At 44.1% G+C, this 21,745-nt stretch overlaps 1 protein-coding gene across 2 annotated transcripts; it reads right to left on the reverse strand.

Annotated features, from left to right (window-relative positions):
- Window positions 1–269: 269 nt before the first annotated feature.
- Window positions 270–21,597, reverse strand: MCM10 (minichromosome maintenance 10 replication initiation factor). 2 transcript variants are annotated; one of them, XM_054056735.1, is made up of 20 exons: window positions 21,545–21,597; window positions 20,022–20,070; window positions 18,890–19,210; window positions 17,998–18,102; window positions 17,263–17,397; window positions 16,584–16,755; window positions 15,629–15,794; window positions 14,700–14,867; window positions 13,234–13,350; window positions 11,047–11,246; window positions 9,944–10,044; window positions 8,787–8,888; window positions 8,563–8,680; window positions 7,501–7,729; window positions 6,350–6,491; window positions 5,595–5,713; window positions 4,455–4,568; window positions 3,589–3,734; window positions 3,333–3,375; window positions 270–2,944 (listed from the first exon to the last, which is right to left on the reverse strand). In XM_054056735.1, the coding sequence occupies exons 2-20, from the start codon at window positions 20,026–20,028 to the stop codon at window positions 2,861–2,863; spliced, it is 2,589 nt and encodes an 862-aa protein (XP_053912710.1). In that variant the 5' UTR covers window positions 20,029–20,070; window positions 21,545–21,597; the 3' UTR covers window positions 270–2,860. The 2 variants fall into 2 exon arrangements, with proteins under 2 accessions (XP_053912710.1, XP_053912709.1); XM_054056734.1 differs by having other exon boundaries at window positions 6,332–6,491.
- Between the last annotated feature and the right edge of the window lie 148 nt (window positions 21,598–21,745).

Genomic DNA, 21,745 nt, shown 5'->3' on the forward strand with positions numbered 1-21,745 from the left:
TTGTGAGTGATGTTACAAGACTTAAAACATCCACGGTTTGGTGGCCTGGTCTTTCCTGTGTTGCTTTGCCCCATTGTGCTGAGTGAAGGTGAGCAGGAAAATTCAGGACCTGAGCATGAGAGACATGGTACAAATAGACCTGGCCCTGATTTTGTCGTTGCTGCATCCCCCTGTTGGATGTTTGCCCTCCTGATCCTTTGTGGATGAGAACCAGCTTTGCAGATAGAACATTTCCTGACTGGGTAAAGGGCAGATTTTTCAGTTTACTACTCTGCAAATCTTAATAATGGCTCTGAGAACACACTTTCAGCATTACATTTCCAGCATGGCTTTGTTTAACAATTTAAGGGACACGACAGCTTCAGCAACACTGCTGGCTTGATTCACCAGCAATGCTGACAGCAGTGGTGGTTTCTGTCAAATTAATCCAGCTGAATGCCTTATATCCACTGGTGGTGTCGAGGCCAACTCACATCGCTCAACCTGCTAGCTGCTCTCTTGCTAACAGAGCCTGGCATGCAGTCAGGTTTCTTCATTGCAAGGCTCAAGGTCTTTGTATCTTGTTCCCAAAATTGGGGCAGCTTCAGTGACAGAATAGACCCAGCTGGGCTTGTCATGTCGTGCCTGAGCCGCCTCTTGGGGGTCTCTGCCTCTGCTCTCACTCCCAAGTATTGGCGGAAACGTATTGGCTCAGTATGGACTGGAGACTCCGCGGGCTGCTCTGGCACCGCGCTGGGGCTGTGCACTCACACTGATGTGCCCCAGAGGGCAGCTCCGCTCCTGCCTGCCTCAGCTGGGCTGAAGCCATCTCTGGCACAAGAAAAGTATCTCCAGAAATAGACTGAAGCACATAAAATTCATTACATCAATCTTCTCCTGTAAACTCTTCATTTACAGCTGGGATTTAAGCAAAGCAATTGGACTTGGTTTCATCTTATTTTCTACATACAAGGATGAATTACAGTATTGCTTTTATTCCCTGGCTCCCAAGGAGGCACACACCTTTCCTACATATCACAGTCCTGGGAGCATTTAAGAAGACAAAGTGTTACACCACCTTTAACAGTTCAATTTCTGCAGAAATCTCCTTTCCACTGGCCGAAGAGACAGGAACTGGAAAAAGCCTGAAGCTCTCAATGTACCAGCCAAAGGCTGATGCTGATCATAGAATCACAGAATGACTAGGTTGGAAGGGACCCACTGGGTCATCGAGTCCAGATTTTGTGGACATTAGGCGAGAAACTCCTGCTGGTCTGAATGAGAAAACAGTGTGGCAGCCAGAGCTACAGACCACAAACCAATTCATTTTGGTCATTCAACACCAAGATCTTGGGCAAATAAAGATTTTGAGCAAGAACATCAACCTCTTCCTCAGAGAAATAATGCCATACAAACCCCGGGGGTGTTTTATTGTGCACTGTATTTATTCTGAATGAGGAATCAAGAGGAGACAGTGCTAAGCAATGTCACAGTTACATATTTATTCACGTACCAGTGACACCCTACTCATCAAAAGGTATCAACATCAGACTGAAATGAACACAATATGCTGAGCAAAGCTGCCCAGCAAAAGCACCTGTAGGAGATTTGGGCAGGATACTGAGGTAAATCTGTCCAGTTGCTTGAAATAAAGTAACTGATTTCTTTTCCAGCCCACGTGCAAGAAAATGAAAGACGTTGACAAAGCCACTGGGACATGTGAGACTGCAAGTGCCAGTTTCACCAAACCACTGAGGGGGGTTAGGCATTTAAAGACATTCTGTGATTCTGCTGGGCATGAGCTGGGGGCAGCAGAAGGATCAGGCCCAGGAAAAGCTGGTCAAATGCCACAGGCATCCCTACAGAGATGTGCTTTCATAAAAATGTCTGTATAAAGATCCTACTCGGGATCCAACCCTCAGAGATATCGTTCTGCTTGGTCTGAGACAGATACTGTTTCCCAGGCAGCTGTGCCAGCAGCCACGGTTGACAGGGGGATGACTGGGTGAGATTTCAGGAAAATTTAAAATGCCAGAAAAAGGGTAAAAGTTATTAAATGCAATCACTCAGCTCTTTAAAACCACTTGCAAATGGTGCCAGATTCATTAAAATCCTTTTCAAAAAGGGAGCTCCAGGTTTGTAGCTGTAAAGGGGCTGTAGTGTGGATGGTGCTGGGAAGCCAGTATGGCCTGCGTGATAGAGAAGGGCTTTCAAAAGAGCTCCCACTACTCTGCATTGCAAACACTGCTGGTTTGCAGTGCTGAACCACTACAGTGCCTTTTTTTAACACATAAGCCAGGAAGACGACTCAAACTATTTGACATCTATTCTTAAAGGTTCAAAGTGAGTAATCTTGAAGGCAAAGAAGACTGTTCTGTAGCTACAACCCTCTCACACCCCTTTTCAGCCAACAGCTGAAAAACCTTGACAGGCTGGCATTTACACTCTGCAATATTAACTTCACAAGTGCTTACGGAGTCTACAGTCCATCCCAGTTCATGATTCATCACTTAAAAACACAGGTGAGGTCACACTACACCAGCCATTCAACATAAATTGCAGTATGCCTAGGGATTTTGTGGTACAAATATCCTCTCTACATATCACTTTAAGTTATATCTTATAAACAAGTTGTTAGGAAGAAAAAAAACAGGTATGAATGTGTATTTCACATGCAGTCTTATTCAGTCAATTTGAAAAAGATCTAAGCTGAATATCCATGCAGGGGGCTGGCAGAGACTTTATGGATATCATTTCTATCAGGAATTGACTCCCTTGCTCATTCACCCCTAAAACCAGAATCCTATTGGTATTCCAGTAGGGGGATGTATAGTTTACACACAGAAATCCATAGGTTGTGTAAAAAAGAATAAAATCCAGGTCACTTAAGACTATTGAGAAATTTTGGTTGTTCTTCCCCTCTTGGTAGAAGTGTTTCTCCACCAATCTTCGGACCTTTTTTCTCCTACAAATATGAATCATAGAGAAAAGAAGTTAAACGTGTGGCAAGATGTCTCCCAAACATCTTTTTTTTTTGTCAGAAGTTATGGTAGGGTTGAACTATGCGATTAAATATTGACAGACACTGTAGGAACCTTGACATTCTGAATTCTTACAACTTTGGTCAAAAGCAAATTCTCAATGGTTAAATAAAACAAAGCTTCAAGTACAAACAGCAAGAAGAAAAAATCCACTAAAGCACAGCCTGCAGGTACCTGTATGTACCTGATAAAACGCAGAGCTGCCTGGTTTTGCTGGGAATTCATAAAGGCACTGAAGCAAAGCATGGGACAAAAATATGAGGAGAAGTAGCCAGACTGTCAGGGTGCTCGGAAACTGCTGCTCACGCTTACCTTCAGCATCCCATCTCGCTCCCACTTGAAGAGGCCACAGGTACTGAAAGATGAAGATGGCAGGTCAGGACCACTGTGGCGAGTGTTTTCTGCACAGTTTGAGGGAGTCCAAAACTCACCTCACACCTTGCCCATGCTGCTTAACAGCAGGGCTAACGTTCCCATTTTAGGACATGGTTATGTGACTCCCAGCAAGCTACTTGTGACTGGACAGTAGGAAAGCCCCAGTCACTATTTCAGGAGGCTCATTTCTTACCTGCAGTGCTTTTTTGGGAGTCTGTCAAGGGAAATAGCTCGGCATCCACAAGGACATTTGAAAAATCGCTTGATAGCATCATGCCAGTGGTAGTCGTGGTTATCCTGCACACATGTCTCCAGAGGCTTGAAGTACGTGTAATTACACTGTCAGGGAAGAGAAAGAGAGCTGTGAGCCCTTCATCAGCATGTGAGATTGGTGCCAGCTAGACATCCAGAGAAAAGCACCACCATCTTCTCCCACCCTGAGCAGCCCACCACTCTTGAGATCATCGCCCCAGGCTTTGTTACTGTCCTTCTAATGCCATCTTCCCCTCTTTGCCACCACTTCATGGGACACACAATGGCCCTCTGTGCAGCCCCAAAACAGACAGGAAAAGTAATGAGAATGAAAGTCCAGCAGGGGCTGAAACTTAGGAATGGGAGATAACTCCACCCTTCACAGTATGTTTAGGACAGTAGCAAACCTCCACTTCTCTTCCTGATGGCAAAGTCCCTGGAAATGCAGATAAAGGTAACACACCCAGTGTTATGTTTTCAAGGCACTTCACTTATTTTGTCATTAATGCGGGGAACTGAGAGTGCCAGTACAAAGTACTTAAGGACACCAAGACCCAAGAGAACTGGTGTAAACATGACGCTGAGATGCTCAGTACAACACCAAAGCCTTCCTTGCCAGCATCATGTCACGCTCTGCATGGGCTGCTCTCAGCGACAGTCATAAGGAATGAAGCAGTCTCCATTTGATCCCTGCACTGGATTATGGCCAAGACAGTGACTGATTAGGAGTGTGCAGAATGGTCCAGCATCACTCTGCGTAATGCGTGCCCCGCTCCCCTGCTGTCATTCTGGCTTTCATTCACTCACAGTTTTACACGTCACAACTCGACATTTCACTGCTTTAATGCTCCTCATCTTCTCTTCCAGTTCTTCCTTTTTCACCAGGGGCTGGAAGTATTGCTCCTGCAGATCAGCCTCAACCTTTGGGGGCACACGAAAACGGTTATGGGGAGACAAAGATGTGAAGAACTACTCCATCAATGGCCCTAGGGCAAATATCTACATGGGCCTGCTTGAAGAAGACTGCAGTCTGGGAACCAGAGCAACACCAAGTATCTCTTGATTAAAGAAATCCAGTATGTGCTGTACTAGCTACACCAACACTGAAATGAGCCACTTGAGAGATATATGAGTGGGAAGGTTTAACAGCATGGACTACTGCAATAAGCACATACCTACAAAGACAGTACAGGGAGAGGTCAGGTAGGCAGATGTAATGGATGGAATTGCATCTTGACCAAAATATTATTCTTCAGAAGACCTTAAAACAACTAAGGCTTCATACCAATACGAGGCCCTGTGCCACTGGAGGTGCTGTATCCCCTGGGAACATGCTCAGCAAAGACAATGGTGGGATTAACCCAACCTCTTAGCTCTTCAGGGCAACTGCTGGCATTCCACAGGCTCCACAACTTAAATGAATCACAGATGAAGGTGGCAGCTGTCTTTATGTGGCCAAGATGTCAAGAAATGAGGGACAAAATAGGCACGTGGCTAATTTGGTTTTAAGGCAGAGGGATTTCTTTGATCACCCACTACTCAGGAAACTTAACTGATTCTTCCAAATACAGTAAAAAAAGACAGTGGCAACTTGACTTTACCACATCTAGATACTTCATCACTGGAAATGTTCAAGGTCAGGCTGGATGGGGCTCCAAGCAACCTGGAATTGAAGACATCCCTGCTCACTGCAGAGGGTGTGGACTAGATGACTTTCATGGTGCCTTCCAATCCAAACCGTTCTATGATGATTCTTTGATGACGTCTATGGCAATATTGCTGACTTGCAGGCACCGTGTCCTGTGTGCTTAAAGATACCTGACTGGACTCATCAGGACAATTTGGTGCCTATGACATGTTTGGGTGCTTGCTTCTTGCTGAAATCATAATGAGGAGTCCAGGCTCCCTAGTTCTGAGCCTTTAGCCATGCCTGGATTGAGACCGTACCTCTTTCAGGACATCTGTGTGTTTGGACTTGGCATTCAAGATTTTCTGGAACTCTTCTGACTCCAGATAGGCCAGCTGCTCACGCCGTTTCTTTAGGGCAGGCTCCAGTTCATCCACACCTAGGGAGACAAGAAGGCTCAGTTCTACAGAGACCAAGTTCAAAACAAGGTTGTGATCTCTAAGCATGATCACTGCAGGAGATTTTTGAAGTCTCGGGCCTCTCAGGCAGATGTTCAGGTCTAACAGCAGCCTTTCATAGTTCAGAAGAACATGAAGCCAAGTTCAAATATGATTTCAGAAAAAATAAAAGCACTTTAAGAAACATTGCATCTCCTCTCAAAGCACTGTACTATGAATTTTCACATTACTCCCAAGGAAGTAAGCAGTGTTGCCTCCCTGACTGATGAAGAAGCTTTAAAGGGAATTAAGCAATTCATCCAAGATCACATAGCAAATCACCAGTAGGCAAACTCAAGTTCCCACAGAAAATTCAGATACCTTTTCAGGTGGGACTATTGCCTGGTTTTCCTTGGTTAAGTCAGCTATGCATTGCACATGCTCAGGTACTGGAAGAAAGGGAACAGAGGTGAGGATGGGGAGTTCTCAGATTAGGTCTCACACTCTCTCCACAGGGGTAGAGATTGTTTAGCAATTAAGTCCTTAACCCAGCAACTAACGCTCCTTTCAGCCAGCCATTAGCACATTTTTTTTCTATTCTAGAAGATAACATTACATACCATCCTCTGCTTCCCTACCATGTGGCTGAGCAACATTCTTCTCAACTCTTTCAACAATTTCTAGGACTTTATCAACATCAGCTCGTTTCCTCTTGACACTGTTGGGGTCAGTTTTAGCAAGAATCTGGCCTTTTGCTCGTAGTCGGTGTATTGCTGCCAGCTAGAAAACAGGAAAGAACAGTGAACATGCTTGTGACCAGTCTGGCTTTCCTGTTCCTCCTTCCAAAAGTAGCAGAGGGAGTCTGTCAAATACAGGAGACAGGCCTGAGCGTGGAGTTGGCCAAAGAAAGGCCCAGCAGAATTCCCAGCTCTGCAGTACATCTAATTTACATCATCACCCAACCTCTCATGACTTCCCAAACCATAAAATGACTGCTCTAGGGGAGTTACGATGCTTGATATCTCTGCAGCTGTGCTTTAACTGCTTCACAAATCAGTAACTTTTCCAGAGGAATCAAATTACGTGAGATTTTTACATAAGTTGGTAATAATGGGGAACTAATAGAAAATTGCACACAACTATTCCTTTCCACACTCAGAATTTTAAGACTCCTTCCTTGCTGGAAGAGAAAAGTTTCTTTGACAAACATGTGAAGAGATTTGTGCCAAGGAAAGATGCAGTCTGTTCTGACTAGAAAGCCAAATTATCCAGACTCATGACACAACACAGCTAACCTAGTTTAGTTGCTTACCCGGCAAATGGAAAGCATCCACAATACTGCACTAGCAGTGCCAAAGAAGAAACATGCACAGTTTAGCACTCCAGGGATTTTCAGCACAAAGTTTTCCTGCCTCTTCCAATGACAATTCACTCCTGACCAGTTCAGGGTGATTTTGAATGAGAGATATCAGATCTGACACCAGCTCCTGTGGCCAAGTCTCATACATACACAGGCCTTTCCCTCTTTAGCAGCTGTTCTACTGCTCCAGCTGCTTCCACTGCAGGACAACTACAGGCAAGATGGTAGCACAGACCTTAGTACTAACAGCTGCCAGGATCCACAGGTGTCTTGTGTACTGTAATACAGGCCAGCCTGATCTCATGAACCGCAAACTTCACCAACATCAGAAATGAGCCGGCCTAATCTGATCAAAGACCCCCCTACTACCACAAACTAATCATCCCTTAACCTCCCCTTCTTAACAGTTAAGATTCAAAGAGCTGTTACCTTTTTGGCTTCTGCCAAGCTGTCTAGTTTTGGTGTTGGAGGTGGAGACCCATCAAAGAAGAGGATATCTTCTCCTTCTGAGAAGCCAGTGCCCAGCCTAGGCCTTTGAGGATTTGACATTTTTGCAGCTTTGGGAAACTCTGCCCCAGGCACTGGGGAATGGAGTGAGGACTGTCTGGAGGAGGATGGGACACCAGGGCTACCAGCTTTACTTGTGTTCTGGAGAAACCTTGTGAGACAAGAATAATCAATTGAAAGACAGATGTAAGTCAAAGAGATAGAAAGGTTTGACAAACAGACAGGAACAGAAGGGATACAGACTTTGCATTTTCACTAATTGCTTTTTCTATTGCTAAGAAAACATTCAGTAATTCAGGCACTCAGGACAGTAAAACAAGACTGGTGAGAAACTCACTTGGTGAAATCAAGTGACTTCAAGGAGTCAGCAGGAGTGAACAACCAATTGCTTTCAAAACTAAAATCAGAGGGAAGCAACAAATGAAGCTGGGAAGCAGGAACTGAAAACGCTTGGAAAAATGGGCTTCTTTGCAGAACAGGTAGTTAAGCAAGGGGACTCCTTGTCACAGGAGTCACATAAATGCTTAGCTTTACACAGGTCACAATGGAGGTTGGACAGGTTCATGGAGAAAAAAAAAAAATCTTTTAAGAGATAGTGAAATAGACACCACCTGTACCTTGGAAAGTCCCTAAAACACATAGCATTGTAGTCTGGAAGAGTATTTCAGGGAAATATCATCAAGGTGCCTAGGTTCTTAGGTTTGTTAACAAATTATGCACAAAACACTTGGCAAATCTTGAGGTTCAGAAGAACCCTGCAAAGCAAGCAATGAACAGAACCAGGAGTCCCGACTCAAGTTTCCTATTCTAACCAGTCTCTTCTCATCATGCCTTCCAGCTGCTGGGCACTGTGCTGGTGCATTTGGTTCTCCAATGAATAGGTGGGTACTTCTATTTAAATGAAGTTTCATTAAAACAGCAAAGCACCTCCACAATTATGGCCACAATAATGGAACCCTTCCCATGAAGGTCAGTATGTATTACCGCCTCTGAATCTCTTCAGATCGCTTTTTTCTGGCTTCCAGTAACTTCTGCTTCTGTTGCTTGAGCAGTGCAGAAGCAGAGACAGACTGGAAATTGGCTCCCTGCTTCTTTTCAGCATCTGGGAAAGAAACAAACCAACATAGAATAAAAAGCCCCTAATGTTTACTTAGAAGGAGCTTGAGTGTTTTCAGGACTGGGTTTTCCTTCAGGCAAAAGGAAAATACCTGCTTTGGTCCAGTGTTTGCAAAGGTTTCTTGCTCCAAAAGTGGGCTGTGCCAGTAGTTCCCGGAATTCCTCAGAACACTGCATGGGTCTCTTTGTTGCACCTGGAGCAGAAGAGGCAGAAATTCAACAGCTTTGAAGCCAGGAAGGGAAGAAGACGACCTGTTTTTTGAGATGTAGAGAAGCCTAGGTTGGAAGAAACCCCTGTGAGTCACCTGAGCAAGCACCCCTCCAAAGCAAGTCCAACTTCTGTTATATTTGGTTGCTCAAGGCCTTGTCCTCACAGAGCACATCATGAAGACATTTTTACCCCTTCAACAATTTCATCATTCAGTCAGTTTCCCACTAGACTTGGCTGTCCATGGTGCTCCCACCATTCCCATTTTTAGGAATGCTTAAAAAGCCCTACAACACTGTCATCTTATTTGTGGAGAATTAAGAACAGCTGAAAGCTAGAGACAGGACACACATTATGTGTGTGTTGTCTGAAATGGAGGCAACTGAGGGGACTTAAAAGATGCAAGTAAGACATCTAAGTGGCACCTACAGCACATAGTTCAAATAATTTGTCATCTGCTCCATACCGAGCCTAAAGAGGACATAATATTAAGTGTTTTACAGAAACAAAACGGAGGCAGAGAGATCGGTGATATCCCAAAGGCTATGGAAGGAACATGCTTTGAAGACCACAAAAGAAAAGCACTAGAAACAGGCTGGGTACTCAGGAGGTCCCCTGCATTGCACACATTACTGATTTATACTTAGTATTCCTTGGAAAATTTCAAGACTGACACAAGTAATTTATTTTAATCAAATAAAATAAATTCTCTGGTTCAAAGCTCTAAAAATTTTCAATTTCCATTAATCTGGCAAAGATCATCTGTCACTGTCCAAAGACAGAACAGGAGACTTAATTCAGGGGCACTAATGAAAAAAAGATGCATGGAGCTACACAGTTGCTTAGTTACATTTGCCTTGCAGCTGTGATCTCAAGAGGGAAGAGGAGTTTTCATCAACTGAGAAAGCAGCCTGCAAACGGCTGTTTCTGTAGCAAGCCAATTGCCAGATTCATTCAGTGAGTATCAGAGTCCTGGGACACAGCTACACATCAAACTGGTAGTATCTGGAGGGTAACAAGACTACACGGGTAGTTAGATACCAATTTTCTGCCTGGTTTCCTGGACAATTGCATCAACTCCACTCACGACCAGATTGGAGAGAGTGGTCTGAATTTTCCTTTTCGGCACGGCAGCTGCTGCACTAGAAAGAGGAAACAAAACCAGAACGTTAGAGTTTTCCTATGGTTAGAGCGAAGTAGGAAGCTTGATTGTTAGCCCAGTGCTTCAACAAAACTGCAGCCACCTCAAGGGGTGCATCTATCCTGCAATCTGTCTATCTTTGTGAAGGATGGGGATCTAAATCAACATTCTAGCACAATGTTTAGGATCTCCCATTCCTCCCTGGGTCGAGATACGCGTTTCCTATGCACCGGGAAAAAACTAAACATAGTTTTAAACTAAGCTTTGCTCACAGTTAGTTCCAGGGATTGAGGTGAGCTGGAATTGTTTCATTATTGTGAAGTCACATCAGTTATCACAGGGCAGTGGTAAGGGAATGAGAGCCTGATGCAAGTATAGGGCTTGATCCAGCCGTGACTCATATTTCCTCAGCTGCCTTCAGGGGGATTTGGATGAAGGACCCAGCCCCACCATGCTTGTCACGAGATGCATACTGATCTACTGACCTTGGTCACCTAATAACATGCAGGGAGTACTCCTGTCTCTTCATTAACACATAGTGATACTGTATTATTTCAGTCAAGGAAGAGAGGAGGAGAAACCACAGAATACACTGTGTCTGGGATTAAATGCAATGAGCCATAACAGAATATAGTAAGGGAATGGCACTGAAGAATACTCATCTCGGACACCTGAATGCTTGGGATCTCATGATAAAGTTCACTTCATCTACTGAAACACAATGCTGCCTGGCTTCACAACATAGTATTAAATCTAGATGTAAAACTACACCTTATCACATCTTAGTGCTGACTGTAGAAGTTTTCCTATCAAATAGCAGCTCTGTCACTCCACAGGGCCAGGAGGATTATACCAAACACAGGGCGTTTATTGTTATTTGGTGAATATGGTTAAGTCAAAGGGATCTATAACTAAATAGACACCCTTAGAGATAGCTTCAGTCTCACTTGTACATGGGAAGGAATTCTGTTCAAAAGCAAGGAACATAAGTGGTTTATCTTACACTGAGGCTGCATATGCTGCTGAAGAGACACCTCCATAGTAAAATCCATCCTGACACAGCCTTTCCTTCAAACTCTGATTTTTCCGACCAACTTTTTTGGGAATGCGGCCACCAGAGAAGGTGGACTGCAGATCTGCCCGTTTTGAGCTGAGCTTCTTGTACTGGGATTGTATGTGATACTGACAATATTCGCAGTCATTCTGAAAAGAAATGGGAGAAGCCTATTGCAGAACACTAGCAATTACAATTTATCCTTCTACAGCTATACTGAGGTAACATTCCTGTTGTAGTACTGCAGCACTTGACCAACTCAGCAAACACACACCCACACCCTAGCAATAAAAAATAAACCTAAAATTGCCCGTACTGATCACTGGGAAAAAAACTCGATGTCAAGGAATTTCAAGGCTATTCCTTGGCTTAAGTCAACTACATCCCAGGTCCTCTTGTCCAGATTCTGTAATTTTGACTCTGAACTTCATGCAATTTTCTTACTGGTTGTGCTGGTTCCAGCTGGGATAGAACTTACTTTCTTCTTAGTAGCTGGTATAGTGCTGCCTTTCATGTTCAGTATAAGAAAAACATTGAGAAAACACTGATACTTTACTTGTTGGTAAGTAGTGCTTACACCAAGTCAAGGCCTTTTCAGCTTCTCATGCCCTGCCAGCAAGAAGCGAAGTGCACAAAAAGCTGGGAGGGGGCATGGCCAGGACAGCTGACCCAAACTGGCCTAAGGGATATCTCATACCTTAAGACATCATGCTTAGCATGTAAACTGGGGGAGTTGGCTGGGGGGTGATCACTGCTTGGACGCTGGCTGAGCATGGATCAGCGGGTGGTAAGCAACTGCTCCTCATTTGCATCACTTGTTTTTCTTGTGTTTCATTTCTCTCTTTTATTATTTTCCTTTGCATTACATTTACAAAAACAAGCTATTCTGTTTCAATCATTATACTGTTCTTATCTCAATCCATAAGTCTTCTCACTTTTACTCTTTTGATTCTCTCCCCCATCCCACTGTGGGGCAGGGTGGAGGAGTGAGCAGCTGTGTAGTGCTTAGCTGCTGACTCTGGTTAAAGCAGGACACTGGTGTAAGCACAAGGAAAACACAAGATTTTCATGCGCTCATTTAAAATTAATTCATCGTTTTTCAGTTCAATCTGAGGGAGATTAGACTGGATAGTGAGCCTGCCAGTCAGAGACAGCAGTGCCATAAACACACTCACTCAGGGCATTCTTAAACCTCTTACCAAAAAATAACTCCATTCTCATTGATATTCACGTGCCCCAGATTTGTGTAACTACAATTACCCCACAATCAAATAATTTTTGTCGCTAATTTAACAGCTAGTTCCTTTATGAGGTTTCTTTTGCCAGACAGCCTCCATCTACGGTTTGTTCCGGTTGCAACTGGAACATCTCACTGACACTGAGAGCCTTGTGCACAGCCACCTCCTAGCATGGGTCTGCAATTACAACCTTGTTTAGCTAGAAGTAACTTCTAGATTTGCCTTCTTTTTACCCCACATGCTTTGAGTTCCTCTCCAGTTTCTCATTCCTTCATTTTCTCTCCTTCTTCTAAGTTTTGCCCTACCAACTATAACCCTTTTGACTTAGTGTTTTTTTCAGGTATTAGAACATCACCATAGCCATGAAATGATACAATCCACAAGTCCTTTAAACTAGTACAAGTCAGTATTGCCCCTAACAGAAGAATCCCAACATCTTTCTCCTTTTATCTCCAGTGCCCCAAATTCAGGTATAAATATTCTGGCAGCTTGCAGGCACACTGGACCAGGGAACTCATCAGGTTAAAACCATCTCTGAAAAACACTATTCCCAAGGAAAACTTGCTATTGTTTTCCCTTGGATGAGTTCTCTAGTGCAGTGCATGGAAACTTGCACCAGACCAGTGCAACGGAGCATGAAAGGATGTGGATATGGTGGCAGTCATGGGTCAAGACCATTTTTTTTTCACTGCAGCACAAGCTTTGCATTTAGGAAACTACCCAGTTGCTGCTACAGGGTCATCACAGAAGCAGCTCCTCTGGGTTTCATTTCTGTTTCCCCACCCACTTTAGTTACAAATTAAGATCCAGAAAGAAATCAGAGTCAGAGCATCAGTATGAAATCAGCAGCCAGTTTTTACCAACAGGTTAAGGATGTCCTAACTACTGAGATACAGACCAGGTTCACGATCTGTGCACAAGGATCGCCGTTCTTCTTCCTGGCTTTGCAGGTGCCCATGTCCAGAGCTTCACCCATGAGGAGGATCTTCTGGGGATGGTCAACAGACAAACACACCTAGAAAGAAATCAGAACATGCGTGGATGGGCTTCCCTCTAGATGCCACTGGTTTGGCTCTGGTCCAGTTTGGTACCTGGTATTAGCAATGTAGTTTTAAACTAGGCCTGCACTTTAAAAAAGCCACAAGTCCTGTTCAGATTGAGAAGAGGTTCAGTTAAAAAGAGTTAATTTCTTTCCCCAAAGAGATGAAGGACATGGGATTTCTATGCTTAGAGCCTCAGGAAACCAAGGACCAGCAAAGGCAGATCTAGCTGTGCTATAAATGATGGTCCTGTACAACTGTTTGGCAATCACATTTGGCAGTGGATGGGCAGAGGAGAGCTCTCTATCGCTAGGTTCAATCAAAGCTGATGCCTGGGATACAAGAAGAATGTATAATCTTCACATCACCCAAAGATGCTGGGACTTGTATCTGTAGCTAACACTTTCAGAAGTCAGTTTTAATGTAGCTCTAAATGCGTACATTTAACTAAGAGTCATTCCTAACAGTTAAATACAGCCCTTACATTAAATCTGGTATGCATTTCTACTCGCTGACAGGACTTTCTACTGCTTGCTCAAATTAATTTAAGCAATTATACAGCTTAATAGACAATTAATGAGATCCTTAATCTATCCATTTGGAAAATTTAAAATGCAAAATACAATGTCACCAGCTACTAGATTGAAATTCCCCTTGACAGAAGCAGTAAAAATGGTTTCCATTCCAGTGCAATTAAAAATATATTAAAAAAATAAATTTATTAGCGAAATAAAGCCATCTTAAAAGTTTTTATACATACAGAAAAGTAATTAATCATGTTCTGCGTTTATAAGTAATTAATTAAACAAGCAAACTACTATGTATCAATTTACTATACATAATGCATCGTTTATTTAATAAATATTGCTTCTTCTCAATCATGATTTTGGAACCAGAAAACATTTTGCAATCACATCTCAAGCTTAAATTAGAAGAGAGAAATGAGTTTTCCCATCTTTGAGGTCTCTCAAAGCTGAAATAGGTATTGCACTGAAGTACCTGAAATGTAAACTGTAAACAGTAAGTTGAAATGAAAATATACTCCCTGTATCTGTGGAAGAGCAGCCTGCTGCCGAGAGCGGATTAAACACTTGAACAAACTCTGGGTTTAGATGCTTAATAGGACTTCTTGAAGTTCAGTCTTCCAGAAGGCCAGGAAGAAATGCACACCACATGAATATCTGAATGCAATTCAAACTGCTCAGGCAGACCGCTGTAATTTCAGCCTCAACATGTGTAAAAAAGCTAAATCTCAAGCAGATGTGAAGAAGTTCGGCTATGGGTTTTTATCTACAGCTGATGAGCCCATGAAAAATCCTCTCACCTCATCTGAGCCTTCTTTAGGTTTCATAGGGTTAGCATTGAGCAGCCCAATGACTGTGCCTTGGTCTGTCTTCCAGTGTTCTTTGTGGACATCACCGAACAAGAAGAGTGAGACGCACTGATTTAGATCCTGTAGGTCGTTCAGCCGCCAGATACTGAAGGTTCTGCCCTGGAACACACATTTGCTTTCCTTTCAGCTCTCAGCAAGGGGACACAGAATGTATCTCCTCTTGCTACTGCTTTTAAAGAGTTATTCTGATATTTTTCCCTTGGGCTTTCCTGATTTAGAAAAGCACAATTTGTAACCTCAGAAGAGGCTGGATACAAGATATGCAGTCATGCCACACAGTCAGTTCTGGAATTCTTAAAGGCCAAAATAGCACACTAATACTGTTACCACAAATTTTCCATCTATTAAAGCTGGACAGCACTTTCGCTTGCTGAATAAAGAGGCTTTTACCCCACTGAACAAAAAAACCTAAGGCATACTCAGGCTTCTGTTTCATCAATGACTTCCTATAGGGCACGTAGACCATCTAGAACAGAATGACCTCTAGGGAAATGATGGAAACACAATACATTGGCATATTTAAGACAAAAGGGCTGTCTAGAAAGACTGAGAGTCAGTCTGTTTTTTGCACTGGCATTTAAGGTATAACAGTGGATGAACAGATTTAAGACAGATTTATGCCATGGTTAAATTAGCCAATACTTTTGCCTGGGACAGTCGCACCAGACAATCTTAAGGGCTTAGCCTGAAGACTATAAGCAGCGCTACTGCACAAACCAGATGACTCAAGATCTTTAATACAGTGGCTTTTCATTAACTACATTGAGTTGGCTGATTAAGTTGAAGATCCAATCAGTTTCTCAGGGAAGAAGACCAGCATTGCACTTGAATTGAGCAAGGCATGCAATGAAGTTACTTACATTACTTGTGCTCTGAGGAGTGACCTTCTTCACTATGACTCCAAATGTTACCCAGTCCACTTCCTCCAGATTTTCTGTAGCAAGTTTAGTCTTGAGCTGGGACAGCCTGATGAGCTTCCGATTAGCCATTTTCCGGTCCATTTCAGCCGATGAAACCCGGGGTTTTCTACATCATGCAAAAACATGTGAAAGAGAATACTTCCATTGGCATAAATGGACAGAGACAAAACCATCCAGCATTCTCCCTGGGGAGACTATGTCTTCCTGCAAATTCTCTGTGTCATCTCTCACCCTGAGTTCACTTGAAACAAAACCCCTCAGTTGAGGGCACTGTACAAATATCAGAAACCTACTGTTTATGTTGGTTTTTGTCCAAAAAGCTACATGGCAATTTAGCCCCCAAGCCTGTGTTAACTCCACTCATTTCAGGAATGATCGAGTACAACTGCCTGAGCATGGTACAGAAATACAGCATGGTTTCTGGTGAGGAAAGGCACCGTTAGTATTCAGAGACCTCTTGTGGCCACATTGAGTATGGGGACCACAAATGGGCGTGGAGCAAAATCTGCTCAATCTGAACACAGTTGGACTTTGCAGATCCACACTGCTTCCCTCCGTCACTGAGGACAACCCAGAGAAGGCAGCACTAATGAGACGACAGCTTTTTTTGTTAGGAAAGAGCAGAGATGAAAATAGATATACAAACATGGTACTAAGTCAAAAGTAAACATTACCTATTTACCTATCAACCAGTTAATGCTGTGGCTTTGTGTTTCACCCCCTAATGACAGTTGACTAATCTGACCTGGCTAAATAACGTATATACAACAAATCAGAAACCAGTCCTCTGCTCATCACTTGTGACAAGCATCGCTGGATGTTGGATTGACTGCAATTTCTCTCCCATTACTGGAGGGTGATGACCTCAGACGCAGCTCGGTGCTGGGCTGCTGACCTTAACCTCAGTCCTGAGAATTTTTCCACAGACACTGGCTGACTGGTTGCACTGGAGCAGGTAGGCACATGAGGAGTCTTCTCTCTGGTCACCTTACTGGGTGTGTTCCCTGTGGCAGTCTTGAGAGGCTGGAATGCCAGACTGAGGACTTGCCGTAGAGGAGTCTTGTTCTCTTTAGGAGGAAAAAAGAAAAACAAGAAAAAAAAAATCTTTATAATGAAAGAAAACTTCTAAATGAAAATAGCACTAACTTTCACTTGAACAGAGACAGCAGTCTCATATAAGACACTTACAAAAGAGATGTAAAATTGTCTTATTTGTACTCAACTGTTATCTAGACAGCTGGGAACTGACAGCTCCAGATCAAGCAATGAGTTATGTCTGGTGAGGAGCTTTCCAGAGCTCTCATTTTACAGTCAAGCTAAACTATAGGATACACAGATGCAAGCCTGACCGCTATCAGTGTCCAAGTTAACAGTAGCAGTACAGACCACAGCACCCATTGCAAAGAATACAGTAATGAACTCTGTGATAAGCCCTGTCCCACAGTCATCAGATCACTACAGGTACACCAACTAGTGTAAATCTATACTGGATATGGCTATTACATCACTGCTGTGAACAAGAGAGGCAATAAAAGCCCAGTGTGATTCAGTGAAAGGCAGACCGAGTATGGTACCTGCTGAGGTTGTATTTGATTTCTGGATTCCTCGCTTGGCTGGCGGTAAAGGATTGCCCAGCTGGGCTGAGAAACATGGCGACTCTTGCAGCTTCTGAACTTTCCTTTCCTTTAAGGGTTGACAGGGAGATTTACCTGGCCAAGGAAACAAAAAAAAAAAAACCAAACCACGAGATCTTGGGGTCTGGACTCAAATGCTAAGAATTGCTCCCAACTACATAATTCTCGGAATAACAAGCTCAAGTCAGGGTCCCACACAAAAATCTTTCAGCTATGTTGCCAGCATCTGAAATCCAACAGCTGGAAAAAACCCAATGCCTCTCCCCTATGATGATCTAAAACTCTGGATGTCACTGAAAACATATAGCTGTGAAAGGTAGGAACATCTCCATTTCAATTTTCAGATGTAGTTTCATTAGTACAAACAATGTGCTGCAGCAACAAACAGCTGCATTTTCTGGGTGTACCAACATCTGCCAGAAAGAAAGGACACTTCCAGAAGACCCTGGAGCACTTTGGTCATGAAAGCTGTCCCATGTAGAATCAACCCATAATGCAGACACCAAAACTGCAGCTGAGTGAGTCTCTAGCCACAGGAAACAACCTGTGTGGGAAAACACCACACCACCATTTCCTCTTGCTGCTCAGTGCCCACTTTAGGATTCTGGAGCTTTGCCTATAAACTGCACGTTGGTAGGCCAACAACTTATAAACCCATTTAATTAGTCTCATTACCAGGGGTTTTCTTCTCAGGGCCTGGGCTGGATTTCTGCCCAATAGCAGTCTTTTGTAATTGCTCCTGTAATGTCTTCATCTGTTCTTGCAATTTTCTCAGCTCAGCTAGGAAAGAAAGGAGAGGAAAAAAGATAAAAATGAAGACAGCGTGAAGCCACTGCAAAGAGGGATTTATGAGATCCCTGGAAGTCTGGCAGTTTTACTAAATCACAGGAAATCAGAAAACAAAGACTTGAGCCACGACAGAGATTTACTTGATTCTGCACAGCTCACAGTAAAGGGAGACTTTTCCATACAGCCTGGAGCTGACTTCTCTTATATGTGAATATTTTACTTGATTGTGTTATGTTCCTTGTCATTTTGAATATAACTTTCCTACTGAACATAAGGCAATTTAAATGGCTGATGATTGCAATCCTTAGCACAAAGAAATTATTCTAATATAATCAAATATGTGGCCTGGACACAGGAAAGCCCAGTGGCCAGCTCTGCTTCCACGCTGACTGGTATGGCAGAATGTCTTGCCAAGAAGTTCTGAGGGGCAAGGGATTGCTGTGCTGGTGAAAGATGCCAGGCTGACAGCCCTGAAAATCAAAACATTCCTGTTCATCAGACAAGGCACAGATACACAGGCAACCTTCCCTATTCTGCTCACCAGAGTTAGTCTCCCTCGCTTACTTCAGTTCCCTATCTTTCTTTTAGGAAAGCAGCTTTAGTGAGTTTGGCCATTGAGCATTGAAAGCTGGACTTAAAAACTTTCACAAGGACTTTTAGTATTCCTCCTCTGGGCATCATTCTAACCTGAGAAGCTGCAGGCCCCACCTTCTGCATGTCAGCTCTCTAGAGGCAAGATATATACAATAGAAGAGATAAAAGATGCTGTTACAGAAACCTTGCAGTTCTTCATTGGTCTTCTCTTTTGCCTGACTGGGAGCTGAAGTGGGGACAGCTTCTTCTGCCTCCTCTTCTTCCAGCAGGTCATGTACATCTCCAAACAGTGTAGCCAGGTTCTCCTTCTGCTCATCAATCATGCTGTCCTCAGCACTGACCTCCTCAGTGTAGGACACATCATCTTCTTCATCAAAGAGTTCATCGTATTCATCTGGTTCTCCCTGCTCATCCTCTGGAGCATCTTCCTCCTCAGGTGGATTCCTCTCCTCAGTTGCCTCACTTTCATCCAGGAGGGAGGCCAACAGATCCAAGTCATCATCAGCTAAGGCAAAAATGAAACTCAGCATTATTTTCATCCATTTAGAGAAAAGTTGCCATGTATTAAAACATCCACGATACTCTAATTACAAGCTCATGGCAAGTGAAACTAAATCAGAGCAGCAAGTGGCATTTTCAAAACACTACTTCAGCTTTGGCTAAAGGAAGACAGAGCAGCTTCCTGCTGTTTGGTTCGGTGGAAGTGTGGTTGCAGACACACTCAGCTTGTGATTCAGGGTGGCTAGTTAGAAGAAAACTTGCAGTCTACTGGCTTTTCCTCCTATGCAGTTGCTTGTACAATAGCTGCTGTCATAAAGAAAAGCCTGGGGACCTGTAAATCACAGAATCACAGAATGCGCTGAGTTGGAATGGACATCTACAGAAACACTCAGGTGATTTTCCCAATGGAAGGAAAAGAGGAAAATGCAAAGCAGGCAACCGAGCATATTCCTAGATACAGTTTGCTCAAGTAAGAAAACAATGAACAAAGAAGCATGGATCAGAGAGACAAACCATAGTAAACTGAAAAACAAGTAAAGAGAGAGAGGAATGGGGCTGACAGAGTAGAACTGAAAAATAAAACTGGAAATTTATTTAGCCTTTGCTGCTGAAGAAAACAAAACCAGGGAAAGGACACAGCAGCCTCACAGAAAAGTAACGACAATGAAGGAAAGCTTAATGGCCTCTGCAAGTGAAGTCAGTACAACATAATTTCCTTTGCTAAAACATTTACCAAATTTTCTGATTTGAACTTAATAACTAACATATCAGTCAGAAGACATTTGCTACTGAAAGTAGACTACTTTCCCCCTTACCATCCATGTTTTCACCAGGATTTCTTCAAGACCTCCTCAAGGAAAAATACTGTTATGGAAGAAACAACATAATGTTAAGAGACATAGCTCAACTAGAAATACACGTTGCGTTCAGGCTCCTTATTTGATGATTTGCAAACCACCAGCTTGTTTTTGTTTACAGCTGCACATGAGGACTCCATCAAATTTAAAACCCTCATGTATATTTTCTACAGCTGAAGTTATGCTGAGTTCACTGTAGCATAAGGACATTACTTTTAGAAAAAAAGCCCATGATAGACTCACATTTTAAGAAATGTCTGCTATATTCTCCTGGTAATAAACATTTCCACATCACCAGTCTTGCACTATAATTGTAATTAGCATTTAAATAAACCAAGTGTTCTGAAATTGATTCAGTCTTCATTTGCAAATGGAAGAAGGTAGCAGGGTTTCTCTCTCTCCCAATAGAACAGTTCTTATTCTTAAAGCCTTACGTTCTAGACTTCTCACAACTCCTTCACTTCACAGACACACGTCCATGAAAAATAACAAGCATAGACAGAAATGGCCAAGGGAACACTGGATAACGGAAGAGAAATCCGCTGGGCATGGATTACTCACAAACTGAAGCTCTAATCCTGTGCTTACACCAGACTTTTACTTTGCCCATAAACTCTATTTTCAATAACTCACTCTTTTCTCTCACTCCAGAAAATCAATTTTCAGCAAAGAACACGGCACAACTGAAGAGCACACAGGAGCAGGCATGGCCTGTGCCCATCACCATCCCCAGACTTCTCTCAGCCCCCAGGAAACCCCCAGGTGCCATGGGGGTCTTGCAGGGCTGCTTCCGGGATCTCCCCTCACATCTCCCACTACAGCCAGCCTCGGGCTCCCGTAGCCTGGTAGAGCCTGGCCGTGCTGGGCCTGCCACCTCCTCCCTTCCCACGGACCGCAGCAGTTGCGGGATCTCCCCCCATCCATGCTCCCACTGGATCCCAGGGATACACAGACAGACACACACGCAGACACACACAGGATCTTCCTCCACCCCACAGCTCCCCTCCCTGCTTGGCCCCATCCCTGCTCCCAGTGGGTTCCTGCGATAAACACGCAGACACACACAGGAACGGAGAGAGACACAGACACATACACGGACAGAGACAGACAGACGGGCACAGACATACACACACAGGGACAGAGAGACACAGACACGGACATGCACGGACAGAGAGTCATATGCGGACAGACGCACACACGGACGGATGGATGGATAGACGGACACGGACAGACACAGACACACGGACGGAAACAGACTCGGACGAACGGACAGACACCCACTCCCCGGATCCTCCTTCCCCTCCCTGCTCGGCCGCCTCCCCCCGCTTTTCCCCGCGATCCCTCACCCAACCTCCTCCCCGCACTCCGAGGACCACCGACTCCCCCTTCCCCCCCAAAAGCCCCCTTCGACCCCCCCTTTCCTCTCTCTCCCTCCCGGTTCCCCATTCCCCTCTTAAAGGACCCCCTCCCTCCCTGCTCACCGCTTAGCGCGCGCTGCGCCTCTCCCGCCAAAACCCTGAACGGGCCACTCCCCCCTCTCGCGCATGCGCGGACGCCGCGACAGGCGTGTGCGCCAGGTCCTGGCAGAGGCGGTGCCGCCCGCCGCCATCTTGGTTGTGGGCAGGAGGCTCGGAGGGCGGGGGGAGAGAGCTGGAGTGGGTGAGGTCACGGGGTGAGGGGGA

The sequence above is a fragment of the Cuculus canorus genome, chromosome 1 (genome assembly GCF_017976375.1).
Source record: "Cuculus canorus isolate bCucCan1 chromosome 1, bCucCan1.pri, whole genome shotgun sequence".
NCBI lineage: Eukaryota > Metazoa > Chordata > Aves > Cuculiformes > Cuculidae > Cuculus > Cuculus canorus.

Excerpts from the sequence above, each read along its gene's own strand:
- MCM10 (XM_054056734.1), bottom strand. Across the intron at positions 14,868-15,628 it reads CTCCTCAGAGCACAAGTAAT|GGCAGAACCTTCAGTATCTG; the intron begins GTAAGTAACTTC and ends TGTGTGTTCCAG. Across the intron at positions 3,376-3,588 it reads CTCCCAAAAAAGCACTGCAG|TACCTGTGGCCTCTTCAAGT; the intron begins GTAAGAAATGAG and ends TTCATCTTTCAG.